At 45.9% G+C, this 18529-nt stretch overlaps 1 protein-coding gene across 1 annotated transcript in view; it reads left to right on the top strand.

Annotated features, from left to right (window-relative positions):
- Casr (calcium sensing receptor) overlaps positions 1-10719 on the top strand; it is a 74594-nt gene extending 63875 nt beyond the window's left edge. Inside the window, exons 5-7 of the mRNA XM_085696267.2 lie at positions 290-520; positions 2755-2878; positions 5398-10719. Coding sequence (XP_085552393.2) covers positions 290-520; positions 2755-2878; positions 5398-6902 — 1860 coding nt within the window. The 3' untranslated portion in view covers positions 6903-10719. The remainder of the gene's footprint in view (positions 1-289; positions 521-2754; positions 2879-5397) is intronic.
- Positions 10720-18529: the final 7810 nt, after the last annotated feature.

Raw genomic sequence — 18529 nt, 5'->3', positions numbered from 1 at the left:
CACAAGGTCATGCTGTGTCTGCGGAGGTTTTCAGCTAACTGTGGTCAGGGGAGATATATTCCTCCCCATCTTCAAAAGAGTGCTTCCTACACCAGTTACATTTGTATGGTCAACAAAGCCTTGGCTTACGAGAGCTACCATGGACACATGCAAGCACTCTAAGAAAAACTGGAGAAAGACCTCCTCTTCAGTTCAGGTTTCTTCCTTATGAGACATTCACAGTACACAACCAACATAGCCACACGTGGTGGTTCATGGCTCCCATTCATTCATCTCTGTTCATCTTCAGGTCCTGAAGCACCTGCGGCACCTAAACTTTACCAACAACATGGGGGAGCAGGTGACGTTCGATGAGTGTGGTGACCTGGTGGGGAACTATTCCATCATCAACTGGCACCTCTCCCCAGAGGACGGCTCCATTGTGTTCAAGGAAGTTGGGCATTACAACGCATACGCCAAGAAGGGAGAGAGACTCTTCATCAATGAGGAGAAGATCTTGTGGAGTGGGTTCTCCAGGGAGGTATGAGCAGAGCATGCCACAGCCACCACAGACGGGGAACTGCTGGCTTGGGGGCGTGGCTGGGATCCATCACGGCCTTCTAGAATAGTGTCTGGGCAGCATAGGAAACTGAATGTCCAGGGGTCCCACGAACTGCAAGAGTGTCTAGTGATGAGAGGGAGCCTGGGAACCCACGTTTTATTATTCACCCCTCTTTTAACTCCCCGGCTAGTCATTAAGTTTCCCAGGCTAAAACTTCCCCCCAACAAGAGCAAAATATTTAAATAAACATCTCTCCAGTCAATGGCTCTCAAGTGGCATTGAGGAAAACATCTAACCTACCTTATAGAGGGGATTTGAAATTGAGATTGAAGCGACTTCCTTATAGATTGTCACAATGATCAGGAAGAATTAATGGCCTTCAACACTTGGGGTTCAGGGATGCTAAATGTCCAGCATGCATGGGATGGTCTTTTACGGCATTTTCCTCCTAGCCTAATTTCTATTAAACGTGAAGAGATGTGAGCCCAAAATAGAGATCTATGATTTAGAATAGGGACATTCAAATAGCTCCAGGCTGACTCACACATCAGAAAGGTCATTCATTATATGACCAAGAGAAAAATGCTTATGACTCTGGTCAAGGTGTCCTGCCCCATGTCTCATATGAAAGCCTGATTAATAACCAGAAGCCTGTCACTCTGTGAAGATGCTCCTTAAGAAAAGCCATAGGGTAAGCTGAGATGATGACCATTCTGGGTGGCTGTGTGCTAATGTACTGGTAAGTTTTCTGTCAACTTGACATAGCTAGGATCATCTGGGGGAAAATAAGGACACCTCAATTGAAAAGAAAAAATGGTCCTATCAGATTTGCTTCTGAGGAAATCCATGAAGTGTTTTATTGGATTTAATGATTGGTGTGGGAATGCCCAGCCCAGGGTGGCTGTTGCCCGAGTTGCATACAAGAGCAGTGTGAGCAAGCCAAGGGGAGCAAGCCAGTGAGCAGCTTTTCTCTGCTGCCTCTGCTTCAGCTCCTGCCTCCAGTTCCAGTCCTGGCTTTCGGTGATGATGGACTGCAACCTGAAGGCTGAATAAACCATTTCCTCCCCAAGCTGTTTTTGGTCATAGTGTTTAGCAACAAAAACATTAACTAGGCTGCTAAAATGCAGCAAGATCCAGAACCGCAGCTACTCTGCAAAAGCAGACTCAGGACCAGGCATCCTCTTTAGCTCCCTGGGGAGTCTGGCTGAGATCCACTGCATTGCTCTTTGTATTGGCTTTCTGTTATGATCTTTGAGCTTCCTGAGCCACTTTTCATTAAGTAAACAAAGAGTCAACTTGCTCTCATTGCCAAATGGCTATGATTTTTTCTGTTTCTCAGAATGTTAGATGGCTTTGCCATCCGGAGGTCTCCTATGACAGTTAATCCCACCTGGGGCAAATTCTCCTCTCAGTTACGGGATGTGGTCCTGACTTTTCCTGATGAAAGTTTTTGGGATTCCACAGGTTAAAGTCTTATGCCCACTAATTTGTCTACATGTAAAATGACCGGAACCCAAACTGACAGGCTACCCCATCATCCTGTACCCCTATTACATTACCAGGTTATCATTTGCCCTATTAATGCAAGCAATTATCTATCATTGGTACATGTCTTATCTCTCCTCCTGCTTGGAGCTATCCCTGTACACTTCCCTGTAAACCTAATGTCCTCTATCGGGCTATGGGCACGACAGACTTCATCGTTAGTAAATGTGTAACCGAGGTAATCATTATAAACGCAGTCATTTGTGTCCCTATCTACTTGACAAGATTATAAATTAAATTTCAATTTTCTATAGAAATATGATCTGAGAGCTAGCACACAGTAGGAACCCAATAAACCTCAGAGTCTAAATGACACTTTTCTGAGAATTTTGTTGAAGCCACCACAAAAACACCACATACGTTTAATTATAAATTACATATTAATTTCTTTACAATTTTCATGAAGTTGCTACTGAAATCAACTGAGACCCAGGACTTGTGTGTTTGAAGAAAACTGCCAAATACATCCGCACTTGGCCTGATCACCTTTTGCTTTTACAGGGAACAGGAGCAAGGACCCTGATCCTCTCTCCATCTAGAATGACCCAGAGTTAGCCTCACTGATCCTTATATGCCCAGACTCCTCACTTTGCACATGTCAAAGGAGTTGTCGGACTGACTGTTGACACACACACCCCACCTCTCTCTTCTGTGCTCTCTGCCTGCAGGTGCCCTTCTCCAACTGCAGCCGGGACTGTCTGGCAGGGACCAGGAAGGGGATCATTGAGGGGGAGCCCACCTGCTGCTTTGAGTGTGTGGAGTGTCCCGATGGGGAGTACAGCGATGAGACAGGTAAAGAATCAGACCCTCACAGATTCTGTGTTGGACTTGGGCTGCTGTCGGGGGCCGGTGTTAGCCCGAACTCTAAATTATTTCTCTCGACCAGACCCCAACATAAACTATCTCTCTCTGGACCAGCGTGGAGGCACGGGTATAAAGACACAACTCACATGGCTTTATCGGAGATTCTCCGTGATCACTCATGATATCCTGGGTTCACATCCTGAAGAATTCCTCTTGCTTTATTCTCCAAATAGCTTTTATACCAAAACATAAAATGAGGGGTAAATACATTAGCATCTGTCTCCTAGGTAACCAAGTGAGTGGCTTTTAGTCACGTCCACAACTACCTATGTGCTCTGTATGCTACCTGTCACGTAGGCTTGAATCAGCCTTGAATCTGTATCGGGTATCCTCCAAATTACAAAGAAAGGAGCAAAACAACATCCTGATCTTTTGTTAGGTAACGACAGCCTGTCTGGAAGATTACATGACCATCCTCAGATACTGACTAGCTTGGCTGCCATACCATAGAGAAATATGGGCCTACAGGCTGCCCTCAAGGCAAAGCCTATGGGTGACCTGGGCGGAGCCAGTGCTAGACCCATTCTCCCTCTGAGGAGAGCATGCCTAAGCACTTCACTCCACTAGGCATGAGATGGAAGAGAAAAGGAATGTCGGGAATCATTCCACACGTTTACAAACATTCCTGTCACACACCTTTCCCTCCCTCCAGCAGGGTGTCCCTTTTCTTACAGCTCCATGGCCCTAAGTGGGCACAGTGCTATCCACTCCAGGGTTAACAGGCTGTGACAGACTGCCTGCTGGTGCCTGATGTGTTTGCAGTCTCTCTGATGTTCTTTCTGGGTCTCGAGTTCTCCATTCATTCATTCATCCATTCATTTATTTATTTACTATTTTATGTGTGTGTGAATGTGCACTGACTACAAGCCTGGTGGCTGTGGGTGTCAGAAGAGAGTATCAGATCCTAGAACTGGAGTTACAGATGGTTATGAGTTGCCATGTCAGTTTCTGGACTCCAACATGGGTCCTCTGTAAGAGTAGCAAGTGCTCTTAACCACGGAGTCATCTCTCCAACTCAGTCTCAAGTTCTTCTAAAGCAGAATCACAATCAAACCCCTTATGGAGCTCTGGTAATTAAACAAATTAATATATAAATTCTAAATATATGCCTCTTAAATAAAACTTTGACTAGCATATTGGAAGGATGAGGTAAATATTGACTTTAAGTTTTGATCTTGCCACCTTACCATGATAATGGGCCTATCTTTCCCTCCATCTTAAAAATGAGAAAACAGATTATAGAATGAAGGAGCCTGACCAAAGTTACACTGCTAGTAAATGACATGGCCAGGATCCCACCCTGGTCTCTAACTGAAACATCCACGCTCTCCTCCCTGCTCCAAACTGTACCCTGCCTAGCAGGCAGCGACAACTTAGTAAAAAGTCATTATCTAAGCCAGCATTTCTCAACCTGTGGGTGACGACCCCTATGGGCTTGAACGACCTTTTCACAAGGGTTGAGTATCAGATATTTACATTAAGATTCGTAACCATAGCAAAATTACAGTTAGGAGTAGCAATAAAAATAATCTTATGGTTGGGGGTCACCACAACATGAGGAGCTGTATTAAAGGGTCACAGCATTGGGAAGGCTGAGATAACCACTGATATAGATACTGTTATAGATAGATAGATAGATAGATAGATAGATAGATAGATAGATAGATAGAGATAGATATAGATATAGATATAGACACTGTTCTCCAGTGTGGCCTCCCTCACTGGAGAACATAGATATGACTGGCCACATACAAGGGACATCCATTCTGGCATGGCAACAAAGCCAATCACATACCCCAGATAAACCAGGCTGTGCTGGAGACAGCAGCAATGCTAGCACACTTCACTATTGTAACCAGGCTACTATTTGTTTGCATCCCACAACCCCATCTTGAAAAATCTCAAGCATGAACAATTCAGTTTAAAAAAAAATCATAAGTTGGGGTTGGTGAGATGGTTCAGCAGTGAAGACCATTGGCTGCTCTTCCAGAGGACTCAGGTTCAATTCCCAGCATCTACATGGCAGCTCACAACTATCTGTAATTCCAGTTCTAGGGGATCTGACACCTTCATATAGACATACATGCAAGCAAAATACCAATGCACATAAAAATTAAGAACAAATAAATCATAAAAATGAAAGCCTCATATTTTAAAAAAAATCATAAGTCAGACAAAACCTGAAGTTGAGTTGATGGGTCATGTTAGATTGCTAGGGTGCAAGGTAGTGTCTGCTATAAACTATTACAGTGTTTTAAAAAAATGGGCCACCCTCAATTGTTGGAGGGGGGAGCAGTAGAACCTGCAAAGACGTTTATTCTTAATAGATGTTAAAAAAAATCATCAGTAAGTAAAATATGAAGCGACCACATCCACCCTCCACATGCACACTTACATTGACTGTGCCACATGGTGATTGAATCTGCCTGCACTGGTTTGTTTTACAGATGCGAGCGCCTGTGACAAGTGCCCGGATGACTTCTGGTCCAATGAAAACCACACTTCCTGCATTGCCAAGGAGATTGAGTTTCTGGCGTGGACCGAGCCCTTCGGAATCGCTCTCACTCTTTTTGCAGTGCTGGGCATCTTCCTGACCGCCTTTGTGCTGGGCGTCTTCATCAAGTTCCGAAACACGCCCATCGTCAAGGCCACCAACCGCGAGCTGTCCTACCTCTTGCTCTTCTCGTTGCTCTGCTGCTTCTCCAGCTCCCTGTTCTTCATCGGGGAGCCCCAGGACTGGACGTGCCGCCTGCGCCAGCCCGCCTTCGGCATCAGCTTCGTGCTCTGTATCTCGTGCATCTTGGTGAAGACCAACCGCGTCCTGCTGGTCTTTGAGGCCAAGATACCCACCAGCTTTCACCGGAAGTGGTGGGGGCTCAACCTGCAGTTCCTGCTAGTTTTCCTCTGCACCTTCATGCAGATCGTCATCTGCGTGATCTGGCTCTACACGGCGCCCCCCTCCAGCTACCGCAACCATGAGCTGGAGGACGAAATCATTTTCATCACGTGCCACGAGGGCTCACTCATGGCGCTCGGCTCCCTCATCGGCTACACCTGCCTGCTGGCTGCCATCTGCTTTTTCTTCGCCTTCAAGTCCCGGAAGCTGCCAGAGAATTTCAACGAAGCCAAGTTCATTACCTTCAGCATGCTCATCTTCTTCATTGTCTGGATCTCCTTCATTCCCGCCTACGCCAGCACCTACGGCAAGTTTGTCTCCGCCGTGGAGGTGATCGCCATCCTGGCAGCCAGCTTCGGCTTGCTGGCCTGCATCTTCTTCAACAAGGTCTACATCATCCTTTTCAAGCCTTCCCGGAACACCATCGAGGAGGTGCGCTGCAGCACCGCGGCGCATGCTTTCAAAGTGGCAGCCCGTGCCACGCTACGTCGCAGCAATGTCTCCCGGAAGCGGTCCAGCAGTCTAGGAGGCTCCACCGGTTCCATTCCCTCCTCCATCAGTAGCAAAAGCAACAGTGAAGACCCGTTCCCACAGCCGGAGAGGCAGAAGCAACAGCAGAGGTTGGCCCTGACCCAGCAAGAACAGCAGCAGCAGCAGCAGCCGCTGACTCTACAGAAACAGCAGCAGCCACAGCAGCCGAGATGCAAACAGAAGGTCATCTTCGGCAGTGGCACAGTCACCTTCTCTCTGAGCTTTGACGAGCCTCAAAAGAGCGCTATGGCCCACAGAAACTCCACGCGGCACAACTCCCTGGAGGCCCAGAAGAACAACGACACCTTGAGCAGACATCAGGCTCTGCTCCCACTGCAGTGTGCAGCCACGGACTCAGAAATGACTATGCAGGAAACGGGTCTGCAAGGGCCCATGATTGGGGACCACCAGCCGGAAATGGAAAGTACAGAAGAAATGTCCCCAGCACTGGTCATGTCCACGTCTCGGAGCTTTGTCATTAGCGGTGGAGGTAGCTCTGTCACGGAAAACATACTGCACTCCTAATGGAGGGAAAAATTGACTGTCGAGCTGACAGCTTTTCTTAGAGGCCCAGGAATAAGAACGAGCCGTTCCCTTCCTCCCAGGAAGCCAGGATGATCGGTACCTCAAATACCTGTACTCGGGATGCACCGCTTTGAATCAAATTAGCTGACTAATGTGCTCTTTAAAGTTAAAAGAGACATTTGTTTTCCAGAGCTCAGTATCACACTGCTCCCTCCTTTAAGAATGCATGCATAGATCCAGAAATGCCTGCCCTGAGATTTCATGGACAGCATGGTCTGAATCACAGTCCAGAGACAGACCGATGGGACATCAGATCTGTCACTACCAGAGTTGAGTCTGAAAGCCAGACAGTCATGGGGGCTGTCTAACGCATTGACAGTGGACAGGACTTTACATGTTCAAGACATCATGGGGATGTGTCCTCTCTTATTTATGGAGACCTTAAGAAGTGTGGTCGTTTTATCCTCCCTGCTGCTGCTATCGTGTGGCATCTATCAAGCCTGCGTCCTTCCTGTGGGACCATGTCAGGGTGCATCCAGAACCTGATGGCAATGCCATGCTTAGATCTCAGGATCATAAGCTCACCTCTAAGCCCTGGGAAAGGACCGACTAATCCAATGAGCTGTCTCTGTAATTAGTATTGCTGTGCATAGCTTGACCCTTAAGAAAACGCTCTGTTGCTGAAGTCTTGCAGTCTGGATTCTCCAAGGCAGTATTATCGAGTTCTGTTGTTCTTTCCCATCCCTGCACCCTCACTCAGGGGAGCAGAGCACCTGTGGTCCCTCTCAAGACCCCACGGTTCCTGAAACTCCCCTCCAACCCTGCTCTAAAGGCTTTGCGAAGCCAGATCCAGACCTGGCTCTGTGGAGAATAAGCTCCCAGGGGCAAGTGTGGCTCCCAGGGAAGGCCATGGTTCCCTCAGCAGTGAGATTAAAGGTGCTCACAGGTCACCTAACTGCTAGGAACTCAAACTTGGGGCCATAGTGATCAAGGTTCAGGCTCTGGCTTGGTCACTGGCAGGATGAGCAGCAGTAGGCAAGGAACCACAGCCTCTGTAAGCTTCTTTGAGTCTACAGTAGGGTGTTACAGTTCTCTTCCCGTGGAACTCTCACGTGGGGTAAGTGAGAGCATGTGGCAACATATTTCAGCATGGCGCCTGACACCTAATAAATAAGCCCTTAGTGTTAGTAAGTATGATTTGCGGTATAGTGGCTACTAGTTTCCATTGGCTTAGACTGTGCTGTAGTTTGGATTGTGACCCTCAAGGTCCACATGTTAGAAGATTGGTCCCTTGGGTGGCCCTCTTGGAAGGTCGTGGTGTCTTCAGGAAGTGGGGCTTAGTAGGACATAGTTCAAGATGTGTTTGCAGGGAGTTATGGGACTCTGGCACCATTCTCTTTCTGTCTCTTACTTCCTGGTCATAAAATGAAGAGTCTCCTCTGACATAAGCCCTTTGTTGCCATCTAGCACCCACCAGGGACCCTAAACAATGGTCCACATGAGCAAGGACCAGAACCTCCAAAACAGAGCATCAAGATTAACTTTTTTTTCTCTCTCTAGTTGTCTGACGTATTTTATTATGCTGAGAGAGAGCTGACTAATACAGAATTTAAAGAAAAACTCTTACTAAGCATTCAAATGCTACTGCCTAATCCACTGATCACAGTAGCTTGATTCAGAATAAGTCCAGAATTTCTGAGACCCAGATCAAGGTGTCAGCAGGAGCCATGTCCTATTAGCACCCCCCAAAACCCAGTGTTCTGCCTCTGTGGTAAGAGTACCACTTCCAGCACCATTGCTGACTGATGGTCTCTCAGACCAGATCCCACTGAGCTATGCTGACCCCAAGACCAAGCCATAGAACGTAAATCTGTCAGTGGCCTAAATTTACAGTTTGTGGTGAGTCCTCCCCGACCACTTCCTTCCGAGGGTTTTTAGGATAACAGTTGACATTTTGATTGTGAAGAGTATTAATGGCATGGTAGAGAGAGAGTGACCTAGTCACAGAACACAGAGCTGCCCTGGTGAGATACCAACACTGCAGCCAGAGAGGGCACAGCCTGGAAGAGCCCGCTGTCAACTGCTGTCACCTCTCTGAGCAAAACGCAATGCCGAGTGAGGGTTCGTTTTTAACATTTCACTTGGCCCTAGAATAAATAAACAAACAAGCAAAAATAGCACCCAAAAGTTGAGTGGCTTTTTCAAGAACTGTGGGGAAAGAAACTGTCACACATTCATCCTTCCTGTCCTGACTACAGTGCCCGCCGTCCCTTCTTCCTCAAGCGCTCTCCTCATCCGTGATGAGAAGCTGAGGCTCATCAAGGAAAACACATGACTGGCTGTTGCAATGTGTTCACTATGACAGGGACTTGCGAATCAAATGATCTTTAGGGACTTCCTCATCATAAAGGAAGACGGGACCACCACACTGGGCCCAACTCTGCATTCAGTCACAGGGATAAGAGAGGAATTTCATTATGTCTCTATAGCAACCGACTTTTTATCTCAAATTCCTATTCTGGCAGCAACCGATGCATAGTTAGGTCAAATTGGGGTTTTTCTGAGGAATTTCAGAGTTTTCTCGTTCAAATTAGATTTTTTAAGTATCAGCTCAAAAGTTTGGTGTGCCCCCCCCCCTTCCTCTTTCCAGGCAAGTTTTAACATGATGGGGGTGAGTCTTCAGTCATGGACATCTCTTTCTCTTAGCACCGCTGAAACCATCTTGCCTAGCTGTCGGTAATTGTGTCTCTGTTCTGGCTTCCTCTTATGTATATGTGGCAGTCCATTTTCTGTTGCTGTAACAGAATAGCCAAGCAAGCTAACTTTATAGAGAAAAGGGGTTTACTTAACTCATAGTTCTGCTGGTTCGTGGGCCAAGACCATATGACTGCCATTGGTCACCACAATGGCAAGAAAGCACTGGAAGGAAGGGATTACGCATCAAAATAGAATCCAGAGGGTGATTCAGGGGTCAGCTTTACTCATGACAACTCACTCTTGAGACTCCAGGGTTTCCATAAGAACTGCCTTAACTCCTCAAAAAGCAGATCCCCCAGGGACCTAAAGCCCTCCCATAAGGCTCCACCTCTCAGCACCAGCACATTAAGGGGTCAAGTCCCCAACAATAGACCCCTTGGAAACCATATCCAAACCATGAAAGTATCGCATCCCCAAGCCATTCCCCAACCATGAGATCCATGGTAGTTTCCATGGATAATCACTGTCTCAACTGACTGACCCTTCCTAGGCCTGCAAGCTCCCTCAGCTCCCTCCAGGTCCATCCTAGGGACCAGGAGACTATGAACCCTCCATGTGGTGACTTGACTGCTGCCCAAATGTGTCTATACAGAGACTCTGTATGTTAACAAGCATATAGAGCAGACACAAATAAGGAACGGGGTAAAATACTGACAAGCCCGTGCGGACCTGTGTGCTAGACAGAATAATATTCAGGCAAAGATGTCACGATTACAACAGCAGAGCATGTGGTTGCATCAAAGCCACAGAGATCTAAGTTGCTGATTGAATTAAGATTCCTTCCAGTCAATCCTGAGGTCGGAGCCTACAGAACGATCGTGAGAGGCGGCACAGTGGGAGGAAGGCTGCAGACCATCCATCACCCACTTTGTGTGTGGAAGGAAGTGAGAGACAACAGGGTGTGGGTTGTTTCTGGAAGCTGGCAGAGTAAGAGTCCCGATTCTCCCCAGGAACCTCCAGGAAGGAACACAGAGGTGGAGACCTGGGTGTCAGCCTAGCGAAACCCTTTGAAGACTTCTGATCTCTTTAACTGTAAGATAATAAATGTGTGTTATTTTAAGCCACTGAGTTTGTGGTCATTTGTTTTAGCAACTGCAGGAAATAATTATTTTTCAGTGCTAGGAACTGAACTCAGGGTTTAAAGCATAGAAAGCAAGTACTATACTCCCAAACTATCCTCCCAGTCCAGATCTATCCTATGGGTCATTGTTTTTCCTGAACTTCTCTGCTTTAAGACATCAGACAGAGACCATCTCGAACATCCATTCTGGCTCTCACTGTGGAACCCTTCCTTCCAACAGTCTCACCCTTCCCAGGAGCAGGTCTTGGCCAGTGCTCTCTCTCGATCCATGTGGGAAGTGTAAACCCTGTATTCTGAGTCACACTGGACTTTGGTTACAGAAACCTGTGTTTGGCTATAGAACCCTGTGTTCTGAGCCATGGTAGACCAACCTATCCCTTAGAAGCAGAAACCTAACAGACAGTAGCTTCATCACACTGGCGTTTAGTGTTCTCTTTCATAAAAGGTTATACGAGATAAACTTATGATCACTGTCTTCATCACTGGTTTTTTTGTTTTGTTTTGTTTTGTTTTGTTTTTGCTGTGAAGAGATACCATAACCAAGGCAACTCTATGAAGGAAATCATCTAACTGGGGCTAGCTTACAGTCTCAGGAACTTAGTCTGTTATCGTGCGGTAGTGTCTCAAACTTGGAGAAAGCTGGGCTACGCTGAAACTATCCCTCTGAAAGTCACATTTGAAGGTAATACTGCCCTTTGTCCTGGTTAAAGCCACATGATTGTGTCTGCCTCGACCCAGAGCCTGAGTTTCTTTGCGCCTGTCACCCATGTTTGAAAGCATTAGTGTCAAACTGGATGGGGTAGCATATTGCCTGTAACTCTAGTAGTCTGGAAGCTGAGGCTGAGGATTGAGCAATCCTGAGCTACATAGCAAGGCCCTGTGAAAGGGAGGAGGGAAAGAGGGAAGGAAGGAAGGAAGGAAGGATGAACTAAGAGAGGGAGTGGAAAAATAAATCATTAGACCTGAAGGGACAGAATATCAGCAAGGGGGCAGAGGAAGTCACCAGAGGAAGTGATATGCATTGAGTGGTCGTCTTAGAGTCCACAAAGGACAAAGGCAGACACCAGACATGTGTGGAATTGGGGGAGCGGGAGAAGGCAGTTGTAGTGAAACCTCCAGGAGAGCCTGGGCTCCTGATGCAGATAAAGGAAAAACCCCAAGGGTTGCCTGAGTGGTAACAAGTGGGCTGTTAAGCAGAGTGAGTGAGATGGGCCCGCCATGCAAGCGAGGGCGGGACCAGTCACGGGATATGCTCACTCTGAGAACAGAGGGAAGGGCATTTCAGTGTTCAGCAAGTGGGGTGAGACCTGGGGAATGAATCGGTAAAGGTCCACAGGGCCAGCTGGTCAGGACCAGCCCAGGGACATAGCAGGAACTTGAAGGGAAAGCCCTACTGCAAATATCAAATGAGTCTGGGGTGGATTTCCCTTTGGCTGGGGATTGCTACTCATTCCTCTCCTCCCCTGAGCCTGCAAGGTTGGAGTAGAAGAAATCAAGACCATCTGTTTATATTAAGAGCTCCTAGGGCTGGGGAGATGGTTCATTGGTTAAGGGCACTGGCTGCTCTTGCAGAGAGAGCAGAATTTGATCCGAGTACCACTCAGATCTATGTAGCACACAGATATACATCCAGGCAAAACATCCACATGTAAAATAGTGTAATGAAATAACAATTAAAAATAAATAATAGCTAGGTGGTGATGGCTCACACCTTTAATCCCAGCACTTGGGAGCCAGAAGCAGGCAGATCTCTGTGAGTTCAAGGTCAGCCTGGTCTACCTAGTGAGTTCTAGGACAGCCAGGAATGTTACAAAGAGAAACCTTGTCTCAAAAAAATAAAAAGCCGGAGAGGAAAAGGAAAGGAAGGCAGACAGAAAGAAGGAAGGAAAAAGGGAAGAAAGGAAGGAAGGGAGGGAGGGAGGGAGGAAAGAAAGAAAAAAAAGAAAGGAAGGAAGGAAGGAAGGAAGGAAGGAAGGAAGGAAGGAAGGAAGGAAGGAAGGAAGGAAGGAAGGAAAAGAGCTCCTAACAGACTGGAGGGTGAGAGTTTGCTGCTTGTCTCAGAAATGTGGGTGAGCTCACCACTTGGGTGACTGACAACCACAGGTGCCTAGCAGCTGTAAAATCTGTTAACTCCAGAACTGAAGTCCTTGAATTTGGAAGACAAATGCCTGCCTGCCTGGTTACTGAACACAGAGAAGAGATGAAATCCCAGAAAAGGGCTCGTATAGCTCTTGACACCGGACAAAAGCATCAAGACATGTTTTAGAAAGAATATGGTCCTCTTCCTGGACATTAAACCTGCAGCCTTTGCTCAGAACACCTTGAGTCTCTTCGACTGTTCCCTTCTCTCTGACAGTTGACAACATTCACATTCTACTCGGAGTTTACTGGAGTAGATGAATGAGTGGGAGGAAGAAAGCAGAGGCAGAGAGCCACCCGCCATAAAGCTGCCAGGTCAGACATGCTGAATCTCTCCCGGTAAGCCACGACCTCGTGGTGAGACACAGATTATTAGAAATGGGTTAAATCAATATGAGAGAGTTAGCCAATAAGAGGCTACAGCTAATGGGCCAGACAGTATTTAAAAAAATACAGTTTCCGTGTAATTATTTCCGGTAAAACTAGTCGGGTGGTGGGCGGGGATGCAGCCCGCTGGTCCATTTACATGGTGCTGATTTTGGGGCTCTGGGGGTTTTCTTGTTTGTTTGGTTGAGTTTTTTGTTGTTGCTTTTGGTTGTTTTTTGTTTGTTTGTTTGTTTTGTTTTTGTTCTGTTGCTTCTTTGTTTTTATTTCAGGACAGGGTCTCCCATAGCCCAGGCTGGCCACAAACTCACTGTCTACTTAAGGATGGCCTTGGCCTTGGCCCCTCCACCCTCTTGCCTGTGCCTTCCAAGTGCTTGGATTACAGATGTGTGCCACACCATGCCTGATAATGTTACTGAGTTTTTTTTAAAAAGAATATTATAAGTACTAAAAACTTCTAGGAAGTAATGCCCAGCACAATGACTAAAGTAATCCCGAGTGTTATACCTAGGATTCCTGCTGAATGAATTTATTTTGGCCTTCTTGCTGAAAAGGGATAAATAGATAAACAAATAGTAGGACCATGGCTTGGACACGTCCTCCCAAGTTGTGACAAGGAACCTGTAAGAGGTACTCAGGGCTAGGTGTGGTGGTGCACACCTTTAAAGCCAACACTCTGGAGGCAGAAGCAGGTGGGTCTCTGTGACTTCCAGGCCACCTGAATTCTACAGTTCAATCTACAGATCGAGTTCTAGGCCTGTGGGGCTGCATAGTGAAACCCTACCTTAAAAAAGAAATCAAACAAAAACAGGTGAAATCAGTTCCTCATGTGTTGTGGGAATTCATTCAGCCAATAATCTTTTGAATACCGGCCCATTGGGGCACAGTCCGAGGCACTATTAGCACAGACAGGAAGCCTGGTCATCCCTTTTTCCCTTTTTTTTTGGTTGGTTGTTGGAGTTTGATTCTCAGTTCCCAGGGTCCACGGAGCAGAGGAACGCTGCGGCTTGCTTGTTGTGAATGTTCCACAGTAAACATTTGCTAGCCTTTATTACGGACTCTCGTGGATCTCCTTAACGCTACAGTCACGGGTGCTTTAGTGCTTTTATCTTGGAATGTGAGATATATACCTTGCATAAGCACGTAAACACACCTGTGCTCACTTATCTTATCTCTCAGGAGATAACCGGGTAGGAATGACCTTATCAAGTGTGGGCCCTTTGATTCTGAACTTCTCAAACTCTAGAACCGCAGGAAATAAATCTCAGTTCTTTTCAATCACGTGGTCTTGGGTATTCTCTTACAGTAGTACAAAATTCAGGCAGCTCTACGAAATGATGGCTATGTTAATTTGCCTCCCATCCTACAGCATCATATTGCAACCTTAAATATACGCAATAGAACGTCTTTAAAAATAAAAGAATATAAAGGAAACATGTAGCTGAATTTTTAAACAAATAAGTATTTTTTTTCTGAAACCAGGTTTCTCTGTAGTTTTGGAGCCTGTCCTGTAGACCTGGCCGGTCCTGAACTCACAGAGATCCACCTGCCTCTGCATCCCGAGTGTTGAGATTAAAAGCGTGCACCACCACCACCTGGCTAAGCACATTATTTAAGATGAGATTCACTCAATTCAGGCAGTCATCCTTAAAGCTTTTCTGTAGTTCAGAGTAGCCCCAGAGTCTATGAAACATGTTGATTTATTTATTCATTAACTCATTGACTGTGTGAATTATTGGAAAACCAAGAGCAGGATTTCAACCAGTATAGCAAACTTACTTGCTTCAGTTTGCTATGTGAAGAAGGTACAGTATCCCTACTAAAGCTGCAGACTGTGGTTAGGCACCAAACCTAGTAATTGATGTAAAATTATTGGTGTACAGAGATCCTGAGTTCAATGACTAGCACTGAAAAAAAAAAAAGATGACAGTTAAACTTTAAAAGGTGGGTGTAAGGTTAGAGAGATGGCTCAGCGGTTTAGACAGCTTACTGCTTTTCCAGAGGCCCCGAGTTCAGTTCCCAGCAACCACACCAAGCAGCTCACAATTGCCACTAACTTCAGCTCTAGGGGATCCCACCCCCTTGTTTGACCTCCTTGGGCACCAATATATGTGCCAAGCGCACACACACACACACACACACACACGTATTTTTAAACACAATAAACCTTAAATAAATAAATAACAGGTGTAGTATCACACTCTGATAATGCCAGCATTCAGGAGGGAGCAGAGAATCAACAGTTTGGAACCAGCCTGACCTACAGAGGGAAGTCCCTGTCTCAGACAGAAGAAAGAGGGGAAGAAATGAAAAAAAAAAAAAGTTTCACCTTCAAGAATGTGGGTAAAATACAGATAAGCACCAAAATCATGAGGTTTACTTTTAAATATTTAGCAAGTATGGAATTCAGTGGTGTCTTCTATCAGCTATCCTGACTAGAAACAACAGAATCCACTCTGTGTTGCTTAAACAGAAAGGGATTCATGCTACTGGCACCTGGACACAAAATGTTGGGAAGCTGGTTTTTCAAGTTTGGATGGTACCCAACCAAGAGCAATCTGCGCTTTATCCCTCACAGGGTTGTTAAACAGGGCTTCACTACCCACCCTACCCTGCCTCAGCATCCAAGACCCCCTCTCCCACCCTCACTCCCCAAAACAGACCCAGAGGTTGCCCTATGCTGTCACAGCCAGTGACAGGCAGGCCTGTAGCCCACGGTCAGCCTGGAAATGTAGCTTTGGCTTTTGTGCCTTTTCTCAGAGAGGGCATGCTGGGACATCATGGTCTATGTATGATAAATGGGTCAATCTATCACCCAGCAAGTCAAACCACATCTTTAAGATCAAACATCAAATGAAACCCATACTTTCTTGATGGATGGGGAGAGCAAAATGTGATCCCCTCCCATGTCAACAGCAGTGGTGGATCAAATGACCCTGGGAGAAAGGCAGAAATGACGGAGTGTTTGGCCAGGGGGAGCAACCTGCTGGCAGAGGAGACAGGGCAGGCAGGGGGAGTTCAGAGGGAGTGTGGGGTCTGGTGGTTCTGCTGCAGACCATTAGTATTGGCTTTTTAGTGGTGGGTATGTGTACGTGCCTCTCCACATGCATGGCAGTGTCTGGTTTGCGGAATAAAGAGCATGATCCTTTGACAGTGATTATGTCTGGGTCTTAGAATTGTGCATCATTTTATTTTCTTTTTAATCTTTTCCTGGGCTTCATTTTCTATTAACTTCTTTCCATAAAGAGAAAACAAAGATGAACTCCCCCTCCCAATTAGATAAAAAGCAAAACTTTCTGTGCTGGTGTTTGCCTGGCACTCACCAGCTCCTGGGTTTGAGCCCCAGCACCACAAAATAGAGATAACAAAAAGAACTTCTAGAAGGGTGACTTATGATAAAACAGAAACCTGTCATCAGGGTTATTAGCTATGATGATGTTATAGTCATGGTTTCCCTTTGTTCATTGGTGTTTATTATTATTATTTAGAAATAACCTCAAAATTACAGAAAAATTAAAAAGTAACATAAAGAATTCCCGACTCTATCCTGTGCCAGAATCATTTATTGTTGACATCAATATTATCCCATTTATTCTAACACCCGTGCCACGGTCATTTAACAGAAGCAGCTAAGAGGGTTGCCGCTCCTACCGAGGACCTACGTTCTCTTCCCTCTGCCTGCCTGAGAAGCCTCACAACCATCTGTAACTGCAGCCCCAGGGGACCTAATTCTCTCTTCTGGCCTCCAAGGTCATTCACAGGCACAGGTCGGTTTGTGTGCACACACAAAATTAAAATAAACTTAAATAAAATATAATACCCCCCATAGGGATAAATGTGTGGTGAAAAGAAAACCCATGAAAGGTCATAGTGGTTGTTTTTGTTTATTTGTTTATTTTATTGATTTTTCAAGACAAGGTTTCTCTGTGTAACCATCCTGGAGGTCCTGGAACTCACTCTGTAAACCGGTCTGGCCTGGAACTCACAGAGAGTCTCCTGTCTCTGCCTCTCCAATGCTGGAATTAAAGGTGTGCTCCATCACTTCCCGGTGAGGTTCTGGCTGTTTGCTCCACCACCACAGGGCGGGGTCCTGGCTGTTAAAGCTAATCAAGAGCACAGGAAACTGCACTTATTTCTTTGCCTCTGGGGGAGAGGAGCTTTAACTTTTTCCTGTAATAATAGAAAATTATCACGAAGCAGCCGCAGGATTCTTTAAAATTCAACGGCTTAAAAGTCACACTGAAGAATTTCCCTGACTTGGCTGGAGATTAATCACTGGAGAATTAGCCAACGATCACAGCAGAAAGAACCTGAAAGTCTGCCATGGAGTTAATGTTTCAATTCAGTGAAAGTCTTTAGATAAAACTGGCTGTGTGTGACTCAGGAGTTGAGGGGAAGCTTAGTTTAGATATACTGAGGTCCTGGGTTCAGTCTCCAAAGCTGGAAAAAAGAAAAGAGGTAACTGACAAATTTTACTACCAAAGCCAAGGCCACTCTTTGGAGCAGAGCAGAAAATATTCGCTGGAGCTTGCTAAGTCCAGTTGTGACATTTGTTCCTATACGGTGACATTTTCACCTTGTCCTCAAATGAACCAATTATTTGATGGTTCAATTTCTTTCTTTCTTTCTTTCTTTCTTTCTTTCTTTCTTTCTTTCTTTCTTTCTTTCTTTCTTACTTACTTACTTTCTTCCCTTCCCCTTCCTTCCTTCCTTCTTTCCTTCCCTCCTTCCTTCCTTCCTTCCTTCCTTCCTTCCTTCCTTCTTTCTTTCTTTCTTTTTTGGAAATAAAATGCAAAGACAAAACAATCAGCACAGATCACAAAATCACTCTGATTCTTTTTAGGTCTCCTAGAGTAAGTTTTGCTAATATAATGCTAAATTCTCCACCCAGAGGCATTCCCATCTACTAGTTTTTGTAACATGTATGATGTCAAACTGAGCATGCTGATGTGTGCACACATGCTGGAGAGTGTTTCCTGTGTAAGCATGAGTTTGTTTTCCCAATACATGCCCCTTGCTATCCTGGTTTGGGGAGGCCCTGCTTGAGAAATTCCCTCCTTACTCACTACACCAGGTCAGTCTTCATTCTTTGAGCTCTTAGTTATGCCTATGGGCTCTGTTCTCACCAAGGGGTGGGCCTGCTGTGCTCAGATAAGGACAGCTTAGCCCTTCTACTTTGCTACCGTCAAGAACAAAATTACAGGGCCAGGGAGAAGGCTGAGTGTGAAGCCAACTTACTGTCAAACCTATGGACCTGAATAGATGG

The sequence above is a fragment of the Myodes glareolus genome, chromosome 2 (genome assembly GCF_982192425.1).
Source record: "Myodes glareolus chromosome 2, mMyoGla1.1, whole genome shotgun sequence".
Lineage (NCBI taxonomy): Eukaryota > Metazoa > Chordata > Mammalia > Rodentia > Cricetidae > Myodes > Myodes glareolus.
Note: the sequence above shows the minus strand (reverse complement) of the source record. Positions and strands in the feature narration are given on the sequence as shown.